The sequence below is a fragment of the Bos grunniens genome, chromosome 24 (assembly GCF_055505025.1).
Source record: "Bos grunniens cultivar Pamir isolate PY7600 chromosome 24, Bosgru_T2T1.0, whole genome shotgun sequence".
In the NCBI taxonomy this organism is placed as follows: domain Eukaryota; kingdom Metazoa; phylum Chordata; class Mammalia; order Artiodactyla; family Bovidae; genus Bos; species Bos grunniens.
Genome location: NC_141188.1, coordinates 44312173 through 44333316, shown reverse-complemented (window position 1 = coordinate 44333316; position 21144 = coordinate 44312173). Strand labels below are relative to the sequence as shown.

The following is a 21144-nucleotide window of genomic DNA, read 5'->3' as shown; positions in this document are numbered from 1 at the left end:
TCATCCCGTTTGGGACTAAACCATGAGGAGTGGGGTTATTGTGCTCTAAGCAAACCCCTCCTTGCAGACTCTGGGGTCGGGATGGGGGGTGGCCTAGGAAACTCAAAACCCAGAAGCAGCCCCTGAAAGGGAGCGCGAATCCTCCAAGGTTTGCCGGGTGGGACCTTCTAGGCTGCAGCACTGACGGCCTCCTGGGACGGTTGGTTGCCTGATGAAGTCACCATGCTGTGGCCGGAGTCATCGCTGGGGACAGAGGCCTCAACATGGTGCCGGCAGCGGGTGGCTCAGGACAGAGGCCTGGCTAGGGCCGCTCAGACAGTGGCTCCCTCTCAGTCTGTGCAGGTCAGTGGGCAGGTCCACGCGGACCGACCCACACAAGCCCGGAAGGCAGAGAGTCTCCGTCAACCCTCACCCATAACAAGCTGCCTTCCCTCCGCCTGCCCAGTGTGGACCAAGTCAGACTGAAATTTTCACACATGGGACCCTACGGACACTTGAATGCTCTAGTAGCTTAGAGGGGGCAGGGGTCAAGAAGACTGATTAAATTAACTGAATTTCCTAGATTCATCAGAATTGGGAATTATAGTCACAGTGCTATTGAAAGAGCAATTCTTTCCCATAATTCCGAGATAACTTGTTTCATAATCTTACCGTCTTCAGGAACAGTATAATTTGCGTACTCTGGGAAATAGTCTTCAATTTTTGATTTCCCCGCTAGCACTTTTTCTGCCAGCATATCCTGTTTGTTCAGGAACAAGATGATGGAAATGGTGCGCAACCACCTGGAAGGAGAAGCAAGCACACAGATGCGGGTCCTCGGCAGGAGCAGGGTGAGGCAACCTGCTGCCCTCTGGATGCTGTGAGGGGCTTGGATTTCTTGACAGCCTGGCACCTCGGCCCCCACTCCATCTGGACGCTTGACACTCGCATGAGGATAAACTATCCACCAGGATAACTCTGCTCCACCAGGCTGTACGTTTACTGGCACCAAAACTAAACTTCATGTAGGGAATAAGCGTACTTGGATTTGTGGTGTAATTTACTAGTAAAGGGTTAGAAAAGCAAGAGAAGTTAAAGCTTCAACAACAGAACAGAGAAGTGGGCATCTGGAGCTATCGGTCGAGGAGCTGGCATGTGGGGGGTCTGAGTGGGGACCCACCACTTGGCTGACAAGCTGAGGGAGGGGCTCAGGGGTCATCTGGTCATCAGTGGATGCTTCGAATGGTTGCTTTCTGAATGTTAAAACCCAAACAAAGCCAATTTTGAACCAGAAGGCGATGGCACCCCACTCCAGGACTCTTGCCTGGAAAATCCCATGGACGGAGGAGCCTGGTGGGCTGCAGTCCATGGGGCCGCTAAGAGTCAGACATGACTAAAGCGACTTAGCAGTAGCAGCAGCAACGTAGAGATATGGATTTTCCTGACCAAGTCCTATCAGTTCCAGCCCCATTGAAAGTCTCTACATTAGACGGGCTGGAAGGGACGCTGCTTATGGTTTGAGAAGATTTATCACGAGGAAAGATTCCCTTGGAAAACAAAGATGGCCGTGCTGAGCGGTATTAGCTCTAAACCCAGGGTGAGGTCGTGTTCACCACCTCTCACCTGTTGTTCCAGATGCTCTCGAAAAGGTCCAGTGACTCCCGCAGGCGGTTGGTGTTGTTGTCTTCCCGGATGACCATGTTGTAGCTGCTGCAAGCAGCCACATAGATGATAGCAGTGACGTCTGGGTGGGGAAGAGGGGCACCTGGGTGACTCACAGCAGTGATGCTCCGTGTCTCCAGGGAGAGCTCCCTCGGTGACAGCACTGGTGACCCCGACCCCCAAAGCAGCAGAGACAGTGTGACCCAGGATGCCGGACTCCCATGTCCAGGGGACGCTTAGTCAAGGCGCTTGATGATGAACTAGTGGGAAGCAGCTAAGACACAGCAGTAGGAGTGGAGGTGGGTTCATTCCTATTTTCTTGAGACAGCGGAGAACTCACCATTGAAGCACTGGATCCATTTTCTTCTCTCATCCCTCTGGCCGCCGACATCAAACATGCTGGGGTAGAATGGGGTGGGGGGGGTTAACCAGGGATAGTGGATGCTCCTCCTTTGCTGCTCCCTCAGCCGAAGACTCTCCTTGCATGGTGACGTTGTGGACTGGACCCATGGGGCCTCCCTGGTCTGGCCCAGCTGGGTGTCCACACCCAATGTTTCTCTCCTCTGGGCCCTTGCCCTGTGGTCGGTCAGTGGCTCTCGGCTCTTGTCCCCCCAGGGCAGCCCCCTGCCTGTGTCCTCCTCCTCTGCACCTGCCCAGGCTGCCAGGCTGGCTCACCCTCTCAGCCATGTGGAGCTCAGGTACCTTCCTCCCTGCACTGACCACCTGCACTCCAGGGTGTGCACGGGGGTGTGGCAGTGCCTGCCCACCCACGATCACCCACCGCCCATGCCCAGGGGTCCTGCCCACACACTTACTGGAAGTTGACTTTGTCCACTTGGAATCTGGTCTCGAAAATCCCTGAGGTCAGAACTCTGCATCTGAGGAGGTCCTGGGGGCAGAGAGAGGGGAGCAGACCCAGTGACCCTGTCCTTAGGGGTCATCCTGGGGCAGAGAGGGAAGCAGACCCAGAGACCCCGTCCTTAGGAGGTGGCCCCAGGGCAGCCACAAGCCGTGAGGTTCTCTCCATCAGAAAAGAAAAGGAAATTAAACACTTGACAAACATTCTCGGTCTCACTCCCCAGAGAAAATCACAGTTGTGTGTTGGTCTGGTTTACAGTCTTGATGGCTCAGCTTTCTCTTAGGAATTTCTTCTAATCTCTCCTGAGCGTCCTCTACTGACACGGGTCCCTGACAGCCGCCTGGGGTCTGGGAAGCTGAGCCCGTCCTGCCGGCTCTTGCTCTGGGTCAGATTCCCGTGGGTGCTGGCTGGTTTCAGACTGTCTTCTCCTGTATTTCTAGTTGCTAACATAAAAGACGGTGTATTCCCAAGGGGATGAGAAAGCCTTACAGTTTCACAATCTGACACCTCTGCAGGCCAGTCAGGTTTCAGTGTTTCTTTGCTGGTGACTAAATCCATTAGGATGTCAATCAGCCACTGCAGATTCCAGAATTGGGGGGACAGTGGCTCCTCCGAACTGATGAGGAGTCTGAAGACAGAATCCAGGAGCGGGCTCAAGGCCCAGGTTATAGCTCCTGAGTCAGCCTCACAGACGGATGGATGCTGGGGTGGGTGAGGAGCCCAGACCTCTGGGAGGTGGGAGGCAGGGAGCAGAAACCCTCCAGTATCCCCAGGTTCGGGCTGTGGTCATGGCCCGACCCCACCTACCTGGTCGGTGGGCGTGTAGTCCACCAGGCTGACGCTGTCGATTCTCTCCAGGAAGCTAGAAAAAAAGCAAGACATGCTGGGAACACCTCCAGGCTGGGAGGTAGGTGCCCATGTTTGGGGGGGCCCCCTCGACCCCAGGGGGACCAGGCAGCCATGGACCAGCAGGTTCATGCTTTATTCACCACATGTCTCCCCAGCAGGTCAGTGTCCTCACGGTGCTGATGGGGTGCCAGACCCGTCCCTCCCTCCCCTCTTCCCTTGTGCAAGGCTGGGGTCCTTGCAAGGTTGAGCTGGTGGATGGCTGCTGTGTAGGCACACAGCAGGCCAGACCGTCCCAGTAAGACCGGGGTTCAGAGGGAGTCGTGTGTGCACAGGCTGAGCCTGCGTGGGGGGTCAGTCTGGTCCCCAAGGTCCGATGCTTCACTGGTGGAGGGGTGGAGAGAGGGCAGGACACGGCATGTGTGGGTCCTCCCACCTCCCACCCCCGTTCACGTCCACCTTCACGCCCACCCAGCCTTCTCTTCCTACATAGCACTTACTACCACCTGACAAATTCTATACATATTTGTCTATTATCTGTCTCTCCCTCTGAATTCAGGACCCACCATTCTGTCCCGTTGGATGGGTTTCCCCAGCACCTGGCTTGGCACCCTGCGTGTCTGTGGGATGAGGCGAGCAGGTGCTGCAAGGCCCAACCTGGACCTGGGAGGACACCGGGGAACCTAGGGGATACAGGGGGACCCCGGAGGACACAGAGCTGGTAACCAGTGAGCACGGGACCACGTTCCAGGTGGGAGGAGCAGAGTGTGTCAGGACCAGGAGGGGACTTGCCCGACATTTCTCCTGGACGGCTCAAGTCCACTGCTCTGATCTCGAGTAAAGCCGTGGAGGCTTCCCCTCAGCCTGTGTGCTCAGGAGCTTCTGCACAGCGATGGGTGGGCGCCTCCCCATGGTCACAGCAGCCTCCCTGGCCAGCACTGCAGGCCCTGGAGCTGCTTTCTGGAGGAGGGTCTAGAAGGGGACGCCTGATAGCTCAGCCTGGTGTGAAAACCACAGTGGGGTTTGGCCCAGTCCTCGCTGGCTTTGTGTCTGGTACATCAGAAGGCCCTCAAGGTCCACCCCGAACACCTCATGGGGAAGGAACAGGGCAAGAGCCTCGCGTCTGTGATGGAGGGGGAGAGGTATCTGCACAATGGTGGTGGGGCTCCGGACCCTGGGGGCTCTGGCAGGGGTGGAGGATGAGCTGCCTCCCTTCCCACTGCAGGGCTGTGATAACTTGAGGCGGTCCTCCTCTTAGCAGGGAAATCTAACATGAACATGTGACAGATGCTGATCCTCTCTGAAAGGGCTGGAAGGAACTGAAAATCAGACCAGGCAGGAAGTCCTTCAGCTCAGAGTTTAGGGGGCACCGCTTTCACACTGGATGCAGACAGAGAGGAGGGGATGAGTGAGTCTATTAGATGGCCGTGACTGGTACAAGTAGAAACAATGAAATGTGGTCAACAAAAAAGACATCAAGCATTCCTGAAAGATCAGAGACCACCATCCCAAGGAGGACGCTGTAGGAGTACCCTCCTCACCCAGACAAAGGAAAGCTGTCCCTCGTGTCCCCACCTCTGAGCCCCGGAGGGGTGTTAGGGTTCTTCCATGCATTCGGGCTAAGACGCTTCAGTCGTGTCTGACTCTCTGCAACCCCATGGACTGTAGCCCGCCAAGCCCCTCTGTCCGTGGGATTCTTCAGGCAAGAATACTGGAGTGGGTTGCCGTGTCCTTCTCCGGAAGATCTTGCGAACCCAGGGATTGAACCTGCAACTCATGTCTCCTGCATCGGCTGGTGGGCTCTTTACCATTTCCACTTGGTACTTAACCACCAAGGATCTGACAGGCATCAGTGAACATTTCCCAGGCATCTTCTGAACTGTCACTGATGCAGGATAGGCCTCTGAGTTCACATTTGTGCCACCAAAGCTGCAAATCCCCCCAGATGGCTGAGAGCCTAAGGAGTAAAAACTACAGCAGTCAGTTTCTGCAGGCTTTTCGCCTTAATCTTTGGTTCAACTGGTGTATTACCCACATGGTATAGAAGGACTTCTTAAAATTGGGACTCCTAAAATAATATATAGGACAGGAATTTTAAAGGAACTTTCCAAATTATGCAGTTTTGTGTGACTAAATTTTTTTATGGTTTTTAAAAAAGATTTATTTATTTCTGGCTGCACTGGGTCTTCATTGTTGCGTGCTGGCATTCTCTAGCTGGGGAGAGCAGGGGCTCCGGTTGTGGCACACAGGCTCTAGGTACACGGCATTGGTAGTTTTGGCTCATGGGCTCAGTAGTTGCAGCACTTAGTTGCTCCTTAGTATGTGGGATATTCCTGCACCAGGAAATGAACCTATTTCCCCTGCATTGGCAGGTGGATTTTTAACCATTGGACCACCAGGGAAGCCCATGACTAAATTCTAAAGGGTTGACTCCCTAAACACACCACTGCCTGTGATGCGGAAAAATTCACAAGATCTAAGGGTCCCACTTGTAGATGCTTCACTCCCACTAGACACAGAGCTGCAAGACAATAACAAGTTACCATTGTACAGTCACTCCCATCACAGTCACTTTAAGAAAAGCCGTTAAAGAGCAATTTACTGTGCTTTAACTGCTTCCTACTACAGCTGAGGATAGTTGCGTTTGCAGAGTGTTTTTACTCTGGCCACTGGGATCACCTTCTGCTGGATCCTGGCACGAGACAGCCATTCACTGCTCTTTTCTCCTCTGTTGGCCGCCCCACCCCAGTACCTCATAATCGCCGAGTTCTTCTGGCTGGGGGGTGGGGGGTGGATTGTAAAAACATGAAACTATTCTGTTAAATGTCTGAACAACTGGATCCAAGGAAAAGTACCAAATATATTTAAATAAAATGTATTTAAAATGATTTGTTTTGTGAAGAATGTGGCAGGTCAGAGCTCGGACAAACGGAGTGAAGCCTTTTCTCGGTGTGTTATCAAAATTCACTTCAAGATGCTTATTTACTTGATGGAAAAACACTGGAGGAAAGTGTTACCAGAAATGACAGCAGCCTGCGGCAGGGCTGAGACCCAGGCCACATAAAGTGGTCCTTGACCAGAGCTGGGGCTTAGGAGTTGCAGCCAAGTCACAGTTGGGGTGGACGAGTGACCCTTGTGCCCCCACCCAGGTTGTCCCTGCCCCTCACCTGCAGGGCACACCTGCTGACTCACGTCCTGCTCCTCTTCAGGGAGTGAAGTTCACATTGAACCTGCCTCCACGCCCTCTGTGATCCGCCCCAGTTCTTCCCTGTTCCCAGTGGTGTCAAACCTTCCACCCCAGTCAAAGCCACACGGGGATTTTCGGCTTTTCAGACCTTTATGTAATCCCCACTTTTTTTTTTTTCCCCTTGGCAGCCTCAGATTGAACCCAATCTCTTCTAAGAAGCCAACTCTAGAGAACAGAATCGACAGCCCAGAAACAAACCCACAACATACAGACAACTAATTTATGACAAGGGAGCAAAGAACGTACACTGGAGAAAGGATGGTCTCTTTTAAGAACTGGTGTTGGGGAAACTGGATGGCTCCACGGAAAATAATCAAATCAGACTGCTACCTCACACTCTACGTAGAAATCAAACTCAAAACAGATTAAAGACTTGAATGTAAGACCTGAAACCACAGAATTCCCAGAAGAAAGCATAGGCCATGTTCTCCAACACTGGTCTCAGTAATTTATCTTTCTGGATGTCTCCTCAGGCAAGGGGAAGCAAAGCAAAAATAAACAAAAGGGATTACATCAACCTAAAAAGATTTTGCACAACGAAGGAAACTACCAGCAAAACAAAAAGACGGCCTACCAGATGGGAGGAGGTGTCTGATAAGGGGTTAATAATCACAATATATAAAGAAGTCATAAAACTCAGTAGCTAAAAACAATCCAATTAGAAAATGACGCTGTCACTGGGGAGCTCTGGGCGGGGTCGGGAGCAAGAGAACCCAGGGGAGGTCTGAGTTCAAATGGACCCTCAGCCAGGAGCCCACCGAGCTGGGCACCAATCCAACACCCAGGGATGGTAACCCAGACATACCCGTCCTGCTCCAGATGGAGCAGTTGGGGTGGACTAGTGACCCTTGCTAGTCCATCTGGCTGTAGGAAAACTAGTGACCCTTGCTAAGCATCTGGCTGTAGGAAAACAAACCTGGTAAACCAGGCAGGCTGGTCTCATTCCAACCAGTTGATTAAAAGAAGACAAGACAAGAGGCCTGCTCATCAGTGTGTTATGTCCACGGGCTTGAAGCTTGTTGCCAGCAGCACCTGAAGTCCTGAGCTCTGGATTCTGGCTGTGGAAACACCTCCAAGAGGGTGTTGTAGCTGTTGCAGGTATCTTGCTCATGGTCAACAGGTTGAGGGGGGTCTGGCTGACCCCTAGACTATGTTCAGTGAGTGGGATGGTCGGACTGGCGCTTACTTTAGGGGGTGCTTTTCCAAATCAAACACGGCAGGGTGGGCATTCGACACCCCCACCTGAAGGGCACACCCACACTAAGACTCTTTTAGGGAGAAGCAGCTTTAGTAAGAAGCGTCTCCAACAGCACACTTCTCATCTGAACTGAAATAAACTCAACAGCTCATAGAGTGAACTTAAAAGTTTATTCTAAATCCATTTGGAAACTGCATTTGAAGGCAGAAAAATACAAAGGAGAAATAAGAGGAGAAATTGTACTAGTGGTTGCACAGAAGAGGAACTATTTCCTTGGCTATGTTTGAGCTGGGCTCAGCCTAGGGCAGTTTCAATAAGGAGGAATCTGGTTGCCTTGAAGAAACTATTACAGTAAAGAAGTTAACGACCTGGGCTTCTAGAAATGGGCATGCAAATAGAAATTCAGGTGCTAAAACCGAGTCCAGAAAAATTCTATGCTTTCTGAACCAAATCAACCTCCAAATTATTTTTCCTTAAATAGCTTCGTAAACAGCATGTACACTCATGTGCAATAACATGCAGTTTAAAATGATTTATTTGACAAACTTCTGTGGTTCATATTCCAGCATTTCATCAACTGCAAAAGTGAGGAAATAATTCGTGGGCCTGATATGCTTTTGAAAATATGTATGTTTTATAAAAATGTACATTCATGTAGTTTGAAATGAGCATATTTTAAGAAAGGCCAAGCATATATAAGCACTATTTAATCTCACAAAATATATTAATTTTGTTGGGAATATCTGCACTATAAAAGGGTCCTAAATGTACCAAAGGATCAACACCAAGCTATTTTTTGAGCTGTAATAATTTTTGCAGTCTGAGGAGGGTTAGGATGTGCTCACATACAGCTGCTTCTGTGCAACATGCAGATGGGAGGAGACACCTAAAGGTACAGGTTCTAGAGAGAGGATGTGGGGAGACGACTGGCAGGTGTTGCTCATAGAAGACTCTGGAACAACAGCCAGTCAGACGTAGTGACACTTAAATACGAGGGTCAGTTCTCATCTGCACACACCTCTGCATTTTTTCCCCTGCTTAAACACACACATTCATACAGGAGGACATGTTATAGTGGTGAACATTTGGTTCTCAACCTTCCGAAGAGCTTGGAAGAGTCCTCTGAATTATTTCCTGAAATACTGGAATTGTCTCATGGAGAAATCTTCCAGTGAAGGGAAGGGGGAATTAAAAATATCCTTAACTATTTAACTTAGATTAATATGCCTGCTGAGGCAAAAGCAAGTCACTGCTCTCTTTGTTCAAGGATCAGAGAAAGTGGTGGCTATAGGCTCTACGTTTTCACTTTTACTTTGCACACCACCGTTCCAGAAAGACAGAAGGCAGCACAGCTGGGCTCTGGACTGAGAGGGTCGAGTCTGCACTTGTCCTTCCCACACTTCCAGACGCTGCACGAGAATGTCAGGGATTTGAAAGGCTAAACCAAATATCCCAGCTTGTATCAGTATTTCCAAGGTTTTAAAGAGTTGTCGCTTTAAGACAAGATAATAAATGCGAATAACTAGAACCTAAAATTTTATTTCTAGTTTTGATTAAAATCTAAACAAAACTCACTCCCACACACAGTCCCAGGGCTTCTCAAACCCATCAACAGTTCTTTGGCAACATTAGAGAAATGTGACTGTCATGCTAATTGGTATACTTTAAAACAAATCTAATCAAAGTCTAACGAATAGGAAAATAACCAGAAATGTGTGAGAGAAATTCACTTGGAAATAACCGTCACACATTAAGCCTTGTAAATCTTAAAACCATAAACAAATGATTTTCTCTTATGATATGTGGAGGTTACGTAGCATTTTCTTCCAGTTACAGAAAGGCAACTACCACAAGAAATTTATAGGCCATAAAAAGTAAAAGAGTATTACACAAGAAGGTACTAAAGTAATTTCAGTGTAAGCTATGAGAACAGATTAATAGTCAGATGTAGACTGCATTTGACAGCAACAAACTAAGGATACACAGAATGGCGCTGCCCATGAAATAAGTTGCTGAATGAACAGTAGAAAGCCCAGCAATAGACCTACGTAATCACCACCCCTCAACTCCAGATACTACACAAAAGTAAAAAGAAAACTGTCAATTTTGATAATTCGGGCAGAAAACTGAATACACGGGAACTAGAGTTACATAGCAACCCACTCCAGTACTCTTGCCTGGAAAATCCCATGGATGGAGGAGCCTGGTAGGCTGCAGTCCATGGGGTCGCGAAGAGTCAGTCAGACATGACTGAGCGACTTCACTTTCACTTTTTACTTTCAGGCATTGGAGAAGGAAATGGCAACCCACTCCAGTGTTCTTGCCTGGAGAATCCCAGGGACAGGGGAGCCTGGTGGGCTGCCGTCTATGGGGTTGCACAGAGTCGGTCACGACTGAAGCGACTTTGCAGAGTTTTGACTAAATTTTTGAGAAAGATTCATATAAGTCAAATTAACTTGATACACTTAATCACAAGCCATACAGAACTTTCAAATCCAGTTAAGAGTTAAGAGAAGGCCTGGGAATTCTTCGTGTGTCTGGAGAGCACTGTAAACCCGAAGGGAGAAGCATCTTGAGTAAGAGCAGTTCAGCATTCTGGCCGATTCCGAGGTTCTAGTGTAGAGTATCCGTCTTCGGAAGGTCGCTTGCGGCTGGCTCGCCTCTGAGCGGTCCAGCGGTCACACCTGGTCCCGCAGGCGGGCCAACCTCTGGGACAGCTCGTCCTGCTCGGCCGAGGCTACGCTCGTCCCCACGGAGCCGGTCTGGCCCTGCGGCAGCTCCATGTTGAGGTCGAGGCCGGCCTCGTCTGCCATTTCCTGCAGCAGCATGTCCACCTGGCCCTGGGGAGTGGTCAGCGTCGTCGTGCTGCTCATCGTGTCCTCCATCTGCTGCGTCTGAACGTCCAGCGTCTCGAACTGGTGCTCGAACTTGTCCATCAGGGCGGAGATCTTCTCGAGGTTCATGGTCTTCAACGTCGCGTCCATCGACTTAACCACTCCGGCCATCGACTTGGTCACCTTGCCCATCGTCACAGCCGTCTGGACCCTGGCGGCCACCGCGTCCACCCGCGCGCTCATCCTCAAGAAATTCACTGCCTGGTTCTTCTGGCGAATCGCGTTCTCGGCGTGAATCCTCGCAACTTCCATATTGCCCTTCTGAATGGCCTTTTTAATCTTGGCCTTTTCGGCCTTTTCCTCCTTGTCGCATTTTTTGGCACTCCTCCCCAGTTCTTTGGCCGCGAACTTTAAGTTGAACAGGTGTTTCTCCATGTTGGACATGTTCGGACTGCTTCCGAGGGTCGGCGGCCACGGTCAAGGAGGAGGCCGGAGGAAGTAGAAAAACAGAGACCGTTCCCCGCCGCCGCTCCTTTGTTTTGGTCTCACTTCCTGTTTCTGCCGTCCTGGGCGCAGGCGGTGACGTCATCCCTCGGCGCCAGGGCGGGGCCCGCGGCGTAGCGGGTGGGGCCAGGAGACGCACGACACGGCTCAAGGGACGCACGGCGCCAGGGGCGGGGTTTCCGGACATGGCCCGCTGAGACCAGGATACTTTCGGGCAGGATCCTCCAGTCGGAGGACTGGGGCCTCGCCGACTAGGGCACTCGCCGTCTGTACCTAGTTTTCGCCAGTTGTTAAAGCACTGAAGCATTAGTAAATCAACAGAAGTGCGTGTATGCACACTTTCTTATGCACGGACAGGCTGGGGGCCGGAGGTGTCCAATTAAAGACTGAAAACCAGGAAGCTTTCCCGAGGTCAGCAGACTTTCTCCACCTGCTCCTGCAACTTCCACCTTCTCAGGGGAAAGTGGACCGTTAATAATTAAAAGTACAAAACACACAAAGTTGTGTCACTGACCTGCACCTCATTCTTTAGGGACAATCTGGCTGCAGCCTGAGACATCCTTTTACTGCAGTGGATGAAAATACCTTCCAGTCCATGGACCACCTCATCTATGCCATCGCTGAAGGTCAGCTAGTAGGTGAACTGCTAATAACGACCATCCAGAAATCTTTCTGAAGTTTAGTAATAAAAGACCCATTTTTGCCGACATGATTCTATTTGATATTTTATAAATATCCAAGGAACTTCACTCACATTTAACTTTAACAGGCAAAACTGTCATTTTACATGATGCAGGCAAATGACGGTGAAGTGCTGGGACCCACACCCATTGGCATATATCAAAACTGTCACCCTTCAGAAGTGCAGGCTTGGAGGTGGCTGCAGCCGGTGCTGCGGCTTTTTTCTTTTAGGAAGAGTCCTTTGGTACAGCAACGACAACATAAAAAGGCCCAACCTGCCCTAAGGAGCTCAGCTGACTGTTTGAGATAGTTTTAATCCAGAGGCTCACCACCCCTTTGGGCCTCCTGTGATAGTTGGCCATGGTGGTGTTGGCACATACGTTTTAATCCAGAGGCTCACCACCCCTTTGGGCCTCCTGTGATAGTTGGCCATGGTGGTGTTGGCGCATACATTTTCCTAAAACACAGCTCTGGTTATATCACTCTTGCTCCAACACCTGGGCAGAAAGGCATGTGGACACGGTCCCCACCCTCTTCTTTCTCTCCACACACAGGCAAGTCAGACTGAGCTTGAAGGCTGAACACCACTGTGTCACCTGTCAGTGTGGATGAGGACGGGTGGTCACTTCTCAGTTTGGATGAGTCCTCTCTGTGGACACTGTCCCTGCTGTGTGGGCTTCCACCCCATACCTCTCCTCCTGCTGAGATCCTACCCCCGCCTCACACTGCTCCTCCAGAACCTTCTCCAGAAGCCCTTCTGAGCTGCACTCTCCACTCCACACAGCATACACAGCAGACCTCCTGGCACGGGAGGACCTATAATATTATGGGGACCTATAATATTACGAGCCACGTGGAGGCAGAGAACAGCCTTGTTCCTTTCCCCACTATGGAACCTAGAACATGCTCTGCACACAGGAGACACTGAACCCAAGTGACGCTTTGCTTAGTTGAATTTGACTGAGAGGGGCTAGGATGTTACCCTCATCAACAGCTTAGCTTAGATTTTGTTTTCCTAAAGTAGAACTCTTTCTTTACGTGAGACGTTTCTAGAAGGTGGCTCAGATGCTAAGGAATCTCCCGGTAATATGGGAGACCAGGGTTTGATTCCTGGGTGGGGAAGATCCCCTGGAGATGGAAATGGCAACCCACTCCAGTATTCTTGCCTGGAGAATCCCATGGACAGAGGAGCTTGACAGTACAGTCCACGGGGTTGCAGAGAGTCAGACATGACTGAGCAACTAATGTTAACACAGCTGTGAATCACTTCACCTTTCCCACTATACTTTTCTTTGGGGGGCATCTTTCTTCCAGAGTATTCTAAAACCAATTATGTACATGGACGTGTCTGGAAGGTACCACGTAAACACAAGAGTGCAAAGCATGAGACCCTACGTACACTGCAGAGTTTCAAGTTAGATTAAGCAAAGTCTGACTTTATAAACCTGTTCTGAAATCCAATTTTCTTTGATTTCCTTTCTCCCAAAATAGCTGTTTCCATGGCTACCTAATCACTTATTATTAGCGCTTAGAGGAAGTGCGTTTTTGGGGATAATGCAGTAGAGATTGTTTTTAATTTTCACAGTGGGCACCGGGGACCTCTTATGAAACAGAATCTCTGCTAATTTGCTCAGCTTGCTTGATACTCCAAAGACACTCATTTTTACCGAGAGGCCAACCCTTAAAGCTCATAATATGCTTATTCCCAGGCTGCTCCAGCCAGGTCCTCTGTCAGATGGTGCAGTGCCCACCCATTTTGAATCACTCTCAATTTCCCCTCCCCAGCTTCCAGCAACCACGAATCTACTTTCTGTGTCTATGGGTTTGCCTGTTTTGGACATTTCATACAAATGGAGTCATAGGGCATGTAGCCCTCGTGCCAGGGTTCTTTCACTGAGCCTCATGTCTTCCATGGAGAAGGCAATGGCACCCCACTCCAGTACTCTTGCCTGGAAAATCCCATGGACGGAGGAGCCTGGTAGGCTGCAGTCCATGGGGCCGCTAAGAGTCAGACTGGACTGAGCGACTTCACTTTCACTTTTCACTTTCATGCATTGGAGAAGGAAATGGCAACCCACTCCGGTGTTCTTGCCTGGAGAATCCCAGGGATGGGGCAGCCTGGTGGGCTGCCGTCTGTGGGGTCGCACAGAGTCGGACATGACTGAAGCGACTTAGCAGCAGCAGCAGCAGCATGTCTTCCAAGTTCACTCATGCTATAACATGCATCAGAACTTCATTCGATTTTATGGCTAAATAAGATCCCTGTGTGTGGCTGGACCAAGTCCGTTTATCCCTTCATCCTTTCATGCACATGTGGGTTGTTTGTGCTTTTGGATACTGTGGATGCTGCTGCTGTGAACATTTGTGCGCAGTTTTTGTGTGGACGTATGTTTTTAAATCTCTTAGGTGTACCCGGGAGAGAAACTGCTGGGTTCCTCCGTGTTTTAAGTTTCTGAGGAACTGTGGTGAGACCATTCTTGGATTCTTCACTGGAAGTTCAGCCCCCTGGAAAGCATCTCCTCCCTTCAAATATTCCCATGGTTTCTGCCATGGAAGAAATGACTTAGAATGAATCCCGTCTTAGTTAGCATCTGGGTTCAAAATATAAGACTGCTGAGCAGATAACATAGTGACTTGGAGTCACGCCAAGATGTCAGCAGATCTTTTTTTGAGAATTCAGAATAGAAGGGAAAACAAGACATGTCAGAACCCTGGACTCTGCCAACGCGAAGCTCAGCTCCCCACCAACCCCACGCTGAGCGCTGGGCTCCTGATTTCAAACAGCCCTGACTTCATGCAAAGACACCCTCCCAGTAATTGAGCCTCCAAGGAGGAATAAGACACATTTTTCAAGCAGCTGGAAACCTGGGGGCTGGGCAGGCGGGCTTGAGTGTCCCGGTCCCAGGGCATTCCCAGCTGGATGCTGGAATGTCCTTTCTTCCATAAACTATGGTGACAGGAAGCAGAAGCAGCTACTTTCCTTCAACATCTCATTTGGCAACATAAACACATTGGGCACCACGCATGCATCTAACAAGTGTTATGAAATGTTACTTGTTCTTGAAACCCCTTGGCCCCAGCTGCAAAATCCGACTGCAGAGGAAAAACAAGACCATGATTAAGAGACAATGGTTGCTGATCCCACTTGAGTCCCATGCATATTAAAATGGATTAAAGAAGCCAAGCTGGGGATGTTAGGATTAACCCAGATAGTGATGTTCAGGGCAGGGCGGGTGGTGGGGGGCAGAATCCAGAGCAGGAGTCACGGTATTGATGTCTGACAAGCCTGTAGTCTTCACCTTGAGTCTCAGTCTCGCTCTCCCTAATTTGAAAGGACAGAACTGAAGGAAATAGCAGATGGTGGCTGGGGTCCTCCCGGGTGGGAGTGCTGATCTCAGGCCCCTCAGGGGACCCCCTAAACCTCCGCTCCCACATGGAGACATGGTAGCAGGAGCTCAGCAAGGGCCCCCAGGTGCCAGGCACACTCTGGGGTGTTTGGGTCTCTGCTTAGTCAATCCTACAACAACTGCACAAGAACACAGTCCGTGACTTTATTCCCATGAAGCACCCTGCCCAAGCGAACATCTGGATCCTGACTGCCTGCCAGCAAAGCTCAGGCTGCTTCTGTTTGTCATATGTGCCTTGCATATTCTATTTTAAAGTAAATCATTAATTCTAACACTATGGTGATGGGCTCTTTTCATAAGAAAGAGAAATTCCTAATGGGACACTGAAGGGCGCTGAAGGCCCAGGAGACTTCACTCAAGAAATGCTGGAAATGGCGATCAGACATACCCCCATGAACCTCAGATGCAAACTTATATAGGTTTTAATGTTATCTTGAGCTGTGCTGGGAATTCCAGCTGCTGATAGTTTCTTAGTATGACATTCCCATCTCTACAACATTGTGATTTAACATATAATTCCTGTGGTTTTTAAGCGGTGGTGACATGGCCTTAGAAAAGAGCATGAGGGGGCCTCAGAAGGGAGATGAGGGCCCCTCTGGGAGGGGTGGCCCCCAGGACCCTCTGAGGTTGCGTTTAGCTCCACCAGATCTGTACCCCACACCACACCCACACCCACATCTAAACACCCCAGCTCTCTGGACTTCGCAATATGGCTGTGGAATAAGTGATCACAGGAAAGCAGTCACAAATGTGAACCAGAGCCTGTGGTCTGTTTACAAGGTGATGTGGATTCAACGCAAGTCTTGAAGGAACTGTTAAGCATGGCAGGAAAAGAGAAGTTTTAAGTACTGCTCTACTTAATTAGCGAAGAGTCAGAGGCAACTGAGCATGCACAACTAATTAACTACAGATCCTTATCAGTAAATAGACTTTCGAGTACATAAGGGAGGATCATTAATGCTGTTGGTGGTCATTCAGGGCCCCTGGGGCAGGTCTGTGGGCACCTCTGGTTAACCTGGCCCTCCTGGACAGCTCCAGAGGCTCCCTGAATTGGGGCAGCTCGCCACCTGCCAGCGGCTGAGCGGGTGTGGCCGTCTCCCCGGCACAAGGGGGATGAGGTGAAGTAAGGTTCCACCAGCACCATCTGTCTCTCTGTCTTGGCCTTGAGGACTGCCTTCCTCCTGGGAGGATCCCCTCTCTTCCCACTCCTCCATCCTCTGAAGACTGAACATCATTGCTTAGTACTTCTCCTCTGTCTATACTCGCTCATCTTGTCCAGGCTCTACAGTCATCAGTGGACAGGCACCGTCCACACCTGGGTCGCTTCCTCTCATCTAACACCAGCTCCTACATCCAGCCACTTGCTCCATCTCTGTCTCTGCTCTGGTATCTCAGTTTGGCTTCTCCAAACTGGAGCCAGATGGTGTCCTGTCCTCCACTAACGACATCTCCCTGGTCTCCGTCTGAATAATAGCATCATGACGCACCTGTGGTCACCCTGACCCCCTCTTTTCTCCACCTCTCTCATCCGATCTGCTGCATGGCTCTGTCCCCATGGACCAAGGCTCACCTCTAAGCCCACCATCTGCCCTGAAGCACCCATGGATCTCTATTGCCTCCGTTCTACCCTCTAAGCAGCAGCCAGAATGACCTGACAAGTCTGGGTCATCACATATCCAGGTGATGCCACTTGCTGCACGGGGTGGGAGAGCTGGACTCCGAGGGGCAGTGCGGTGGGGGTGCCCACCCTGGGCTGGGCCTCGTGGGCAGACTCACTATTGGGCGCAGTCGATGAGCTGGTACTCGTTGGACCGCTCGAAGCAGGCCTTCACACCTTCATCATCCCAGAGCTTCTTCACATGATCGAAGAATTCCTGAAATTTGAAAAAGTTATGAGTAAGAAAACATGTGCCACCCACCTTCTAAAAGTTAAAAGGAAAAAGAAAATGCCAAAACCATCTGCAGGGTAGGTCGGCTCCACACAGGGTGGAAGGCCTTATTCCTCAATCTACGTCAAACACTCTCATAGTCCCAGAGAGTTCCCAAAGCGGAAGTGATAAGTCCAAAATTAATGACATTCATCAACTATCCATTCCACTAAGAGTTTACCGTTCTTAAGACTCAGCGACTTGACTAGCAGAATGGCCACTTCAGCCATGAAAAAACACACTTGTTATAATGGCAAGGTCTGTTTTAGCTGCTTCCCTCGTGGCTCAAATGGTAAAGAATCTGCCTGTAATGCAGGAGATCTGGATTCAATCCCTGGGTTGGGAGGTTCCCCTAGAGAAGGAAATGGCAACCCACTCCAGTATTCTTGCCTGGAGAATTCCATGGACAGAGTAGCCTGGTGAGCTACAGTCCATGGGGTTGCAAAGGGTTGGACACGACTGAGTGACCAACACTTTCATTTTTAATTTTCTAGGTGAGAATGAAGCCACGATCATGAACAGACATGATTGACCAGGTGAGTTATGTTCTGCCCAGAAGCATTAGGTACATGAGAAAGAAACTTTTAAAATTATAATCTTTGGGGATAGTGATTTATTGTCTTCTGGTCTTTTAAGAAACTCTGAGGTAAGCATGAACCGGGAATTTTCATTCAAGCCCATCCATTATGGCACCAGCAGCCTCTGAAGCGGAAAGCTGGCCGCCTGGGTAAAGATGACTCTGTGAACCTGTATTTCCAAAATTACCCATTTTAAATGAGCAGCGCTATGGCAGCAAATGACTATACATTAGCAGCTAAATATAAAAGAAGTTATGTAAATTTTCAAGAAACTCTTTGTTAGAATATTTATATCCCTTCCCACACCAGGAAGCACTGACTTCCACCTTCGATCTGCAGGGGAGGGTCTGGGGCAAACCCTCCAGGAAGCAGCTGAGGCCATGCTTCCTAAGAAACAGCACAGGTTCTTTGCAGGGGGAAAAAAAAAACAAAAAAACTGAGTTGGCACATTTTTTAGAGATTCACAGTTCCATACAAGGGTGGATCCCAGTTCTGAGGGGCCTAACACTTCTAGAAGTTTTAGGCCCTCTAGGAAAAAGGAAACATAGAATTACAGGTACAAATTAGGTCCAGAACCAGGGAAGGGAAGTGGGGGCCCTAAGTGCGAGCATCACCAGATTCTAGTATGTCTTATCCTGACTCCTAATGTAAGGAACAATGTTTAAGCTTACGCCATGAGTCTTTGTGTCTATCGTGTCTGCCTGCCTGTTGGCATCAACAACAAATCCATACTGTCCATGGGGGACAGGAGTGGACAGCATCCATGTGAAGGAAAGGAGCTGGACCCTCAGCTTTTATCCTGCCCCTTGAACTGACGCTTCCTTCTGGAACCCTCCAGGGCTGCTCCCATCTCTCCAGAAAAGGGGTCTGTCTGTGGGTTTCCTTAAAAACTTCTTTCTAAGAGCCAAACAAGGACACACACACACACACACACACACATACACACGTTTAAAGAGAAACGCTCTCTTGTGTTATCATCTGCCAGTCCTGGCAGGCAGTGATGCCACTGTCTCAGTGATGCTGGAATTTGAGTGCCCCCTTTCCCCCACTGCAACCTCTCGTGCAGTGGTCCTGGAACAAAGTTCCTTCCTGTCTTTAACAAGGGTCAGGATTAAAAACAGGATTAATTAAAAAAACAAAGTATGGCAGAAGGGAACTAGGAGCAGGAAAGCGAGTGATGTGAAGCAGACTGAAGTAGGTGCCCAGAGCATAAGGCAAGGTCTACACACAAGCTCGGACCTGTGCCCAGACAGGGTTTCTGAGCTTCTGTGCCATCAACTTAGTGATGTAAGTGAAGTTTTTCTTTAATAGTCTGAGCAGAAGCCTTGGAGGCAGAGTCACAGAGGGGTGCTCGGTCCAAGGAACAAAATGCACGGTTCTTGGGGTGATGCTGACGACAGCAGAGAGGTAGGAACCTGGTTGCCGTGACCTTACAGCAGACGCTGTGACCTTATAGCAGATGCTGTGACCTTACAGCAGACACTGTGGCCGACACCAAGAAGACAGGGGCAACTTCTATCTGTTTCATCTTCCTCCTTGGGGAACAAGACCTTAGGCAAGACCAAGGCCAGGTGCCCAGGAATCTCCACATTTACTCTTTAAGGAGTTCACAGACCTTTGTGGAAAATTCCAGGGTGGCTGTGGCTGTGACTTATTTACCTTTCCATCAGGGAAATTGTCACACAGAAGCAGAGAGACTGCCGCAGAGCACTCACTACCCACAGGCAGATTCCACACTCATCGTGTGGCCGGTCTCTTTATCTGTATCTCAGGCCTTCTCTCTCACCTTGATTATTTTATAGCCACTCTCTTACACCATTGTTTTATTTCAACGTTATTTCTAAAAGATAAAGGTTTAGAAATCATAGCCATAATGTGCGTGCGTGCTAAGTTGATTCAGTTGTGTCCGACTCTTTGCGACCCTAGGACCATAGCCCACCAGGCTCCTCTGTCCATGGGATTTTCCAGGCAAGAATACTGGAGTGGGTTGCCATGCCCTCCTTCAGGGATATAGCCACAATACCACAACCTCAAATAAAAATATACAAACCAGTAAAGAAATGATTCTGTGACATCATGAACCACTGCAGCTTCTTGAGCTGCAAGCAAACATTTGTCCAGAGCCTGGCTAGAATCCTCCTACATTTGCTAAGACAACTGGGAAGTAAATATGAGGAGTAACTTTAGTATGCCTCCCTTAGCAACTAAAATGAACAATACTAAATAAAAATAATTTCAGTGTGTGTGTGTGTGTCTAAAAAGAAAGGGTGATTCACAGTGAAGTGTCCTTGTTTTTGACATCTGGGAGTTGAGAGAAACTGAGAGCATAAAGAGAACATTACTAAGTCATACTTCCTATTTTTTCTGTATTACAAAATATGAGAATCACCTTGTGATCTTCACATATTTAGCAACTGAAATACATGGAGATTTATGGTACTCTTATTCAAAGAAGTTTTAGTTGTGTTATAGAAAATAAAAATGATAATGATACCAAATTAAACCTAAAGTAAGGCTTTAAATTGTTACAGCATAATCTTGATGTTGAAATCAAAATTTAAACTGAAAATATTAAATACCCAACTTCTCCATTTCCTAGCACAGCACCTGCCTTCTGGTTCTGCTGCTTACACTTCTCTGTAGATATAAAGTATATACTCAAAGCTAGCTTGGAATTCTCAGGTGAGTAACTTTTTTTTTTTTTTTTTCTTTTAAATTCTTCATTATTGCTTTAAAATAGAAATAGATGTATGCCAACAAGAAATGTAAAAAAAAATCCTTGCATGACTTTTCTAATACAATAAAACAACTTTCTGGTTACACTAACTCTTAAAATACATTTTTCATTTTGGAAATAAAAATCAAGTCAAAAATACTTCTTGTCTGGTGAGCTGAATGTGGTCCAGGGGTCTGGAGGGCACCCGGATCTCAAGTGGGGCTGCTCCCACATTCCGTGCCCTGTCCTGAGGCTGGTGGAAACCTTCGATGGGTGGAGTGAAAAATGTTATTCCTAGGATGACTTATGGAAAAGATCCCTCTTTAATTTTAGTGTCAGGAATAGTTTTTTGCATCTCTCGGGCAATTGCTGTTTCAATATTATTATTAATTTTTAATCCTCTGGGATCCTGTGACTCTTCTTCACTTATATCACTGAGTTGATGGCACAGAAGCTCAGAAACCCTGTCTGGGCATGGGTCCGAGCTTGTATGTAGACCTTGCCTTATGCTCTGGGCACCTACTTCAGTCTGCTTCACATTATTTGCTTTCCTGCTCCTAGTTCCCTTCTGCCATACTTCATTTTTTAAATTAATTTGTGTTATAACCTTGTGAGTGGCACCAAATCTTTTATGGAACTCGTTGAAGCAAAAGTGAAAGTGAAAGTTGCTCAGTTGTGTCCGACTCTTTGTGACCCCGTGGACTA

The 21144-nt window shown here is 48.9% G+C and overlaps 2 protein-coding genes across 6 annotated transcripts in view; both read right to left on the bottom strand.

Annotated features, from left to right (window-relative positions):
- Positions 1 to 21144, bottom strand: part of GNAL (G protein subunit alpha L) — a 72493-nt gene that overhangs the window by 4606 nt on the left and 46743 nt on the right. For 2 of the 5 annotated variants that reach the window (XM_086373242.1, XM_086373238.1), the window contains 6 exons: positions 16994 to 17091; positions 3308 to 3362; positions 2457 to 2530; positions 1982 to 2040; positions 1603 to 1723; positions 652 to 782 (listed from right to left, as the gene is read on the bottom strand). In XM_086373242.1, the coding sequence (XP_086229368.1) occupies positions 652 to 782; positions 1603 to 1723; positions 1982 to 2040; positions 2457 to 2530; positions 3308 to 3362; positions 16994 to 17091 (538 nt within the window). Of the gene's footprint in view, positions 1 to 651; positions 783 to 1602; positions 1724 to 1981; positions 2041 to 2456; positions 2531 to 3307; positions 3363 to 3912; positions 5085 to 16993; positions 17092 to 21144 lie in introns of those variants that run through there. The other 3 variants (XM_086373239.1, XM_086373240.1, XM_086373241.1) reach the window with 3 other exon arrangements.
- Positions 7943 to 11185, bottom strand: CHMP1B (charged multivesicular body protein 1B). Its single transcript, XM_086373243.1, has one exon. The coding sequence runs from the start codon at positions 11067 to 11069 to the stop codon at positions 10470 to 10472; it is 600 nt and encodes a 199-aa protein (XP_086229369.1). The 5' UTR covers positions 11070 to 11185; the 3' UTR covers positions 7943 to 10469.

Excerpts from the sequence above, each read along its gene's own strand:
- CHMP1B (XM_086373243.1), bottom strand. The coding sequence starts at position 11,069 with ATGTCCAACATGGAGAAACACCTGTTCAACTTAAAGTTCGCGGCCAAA.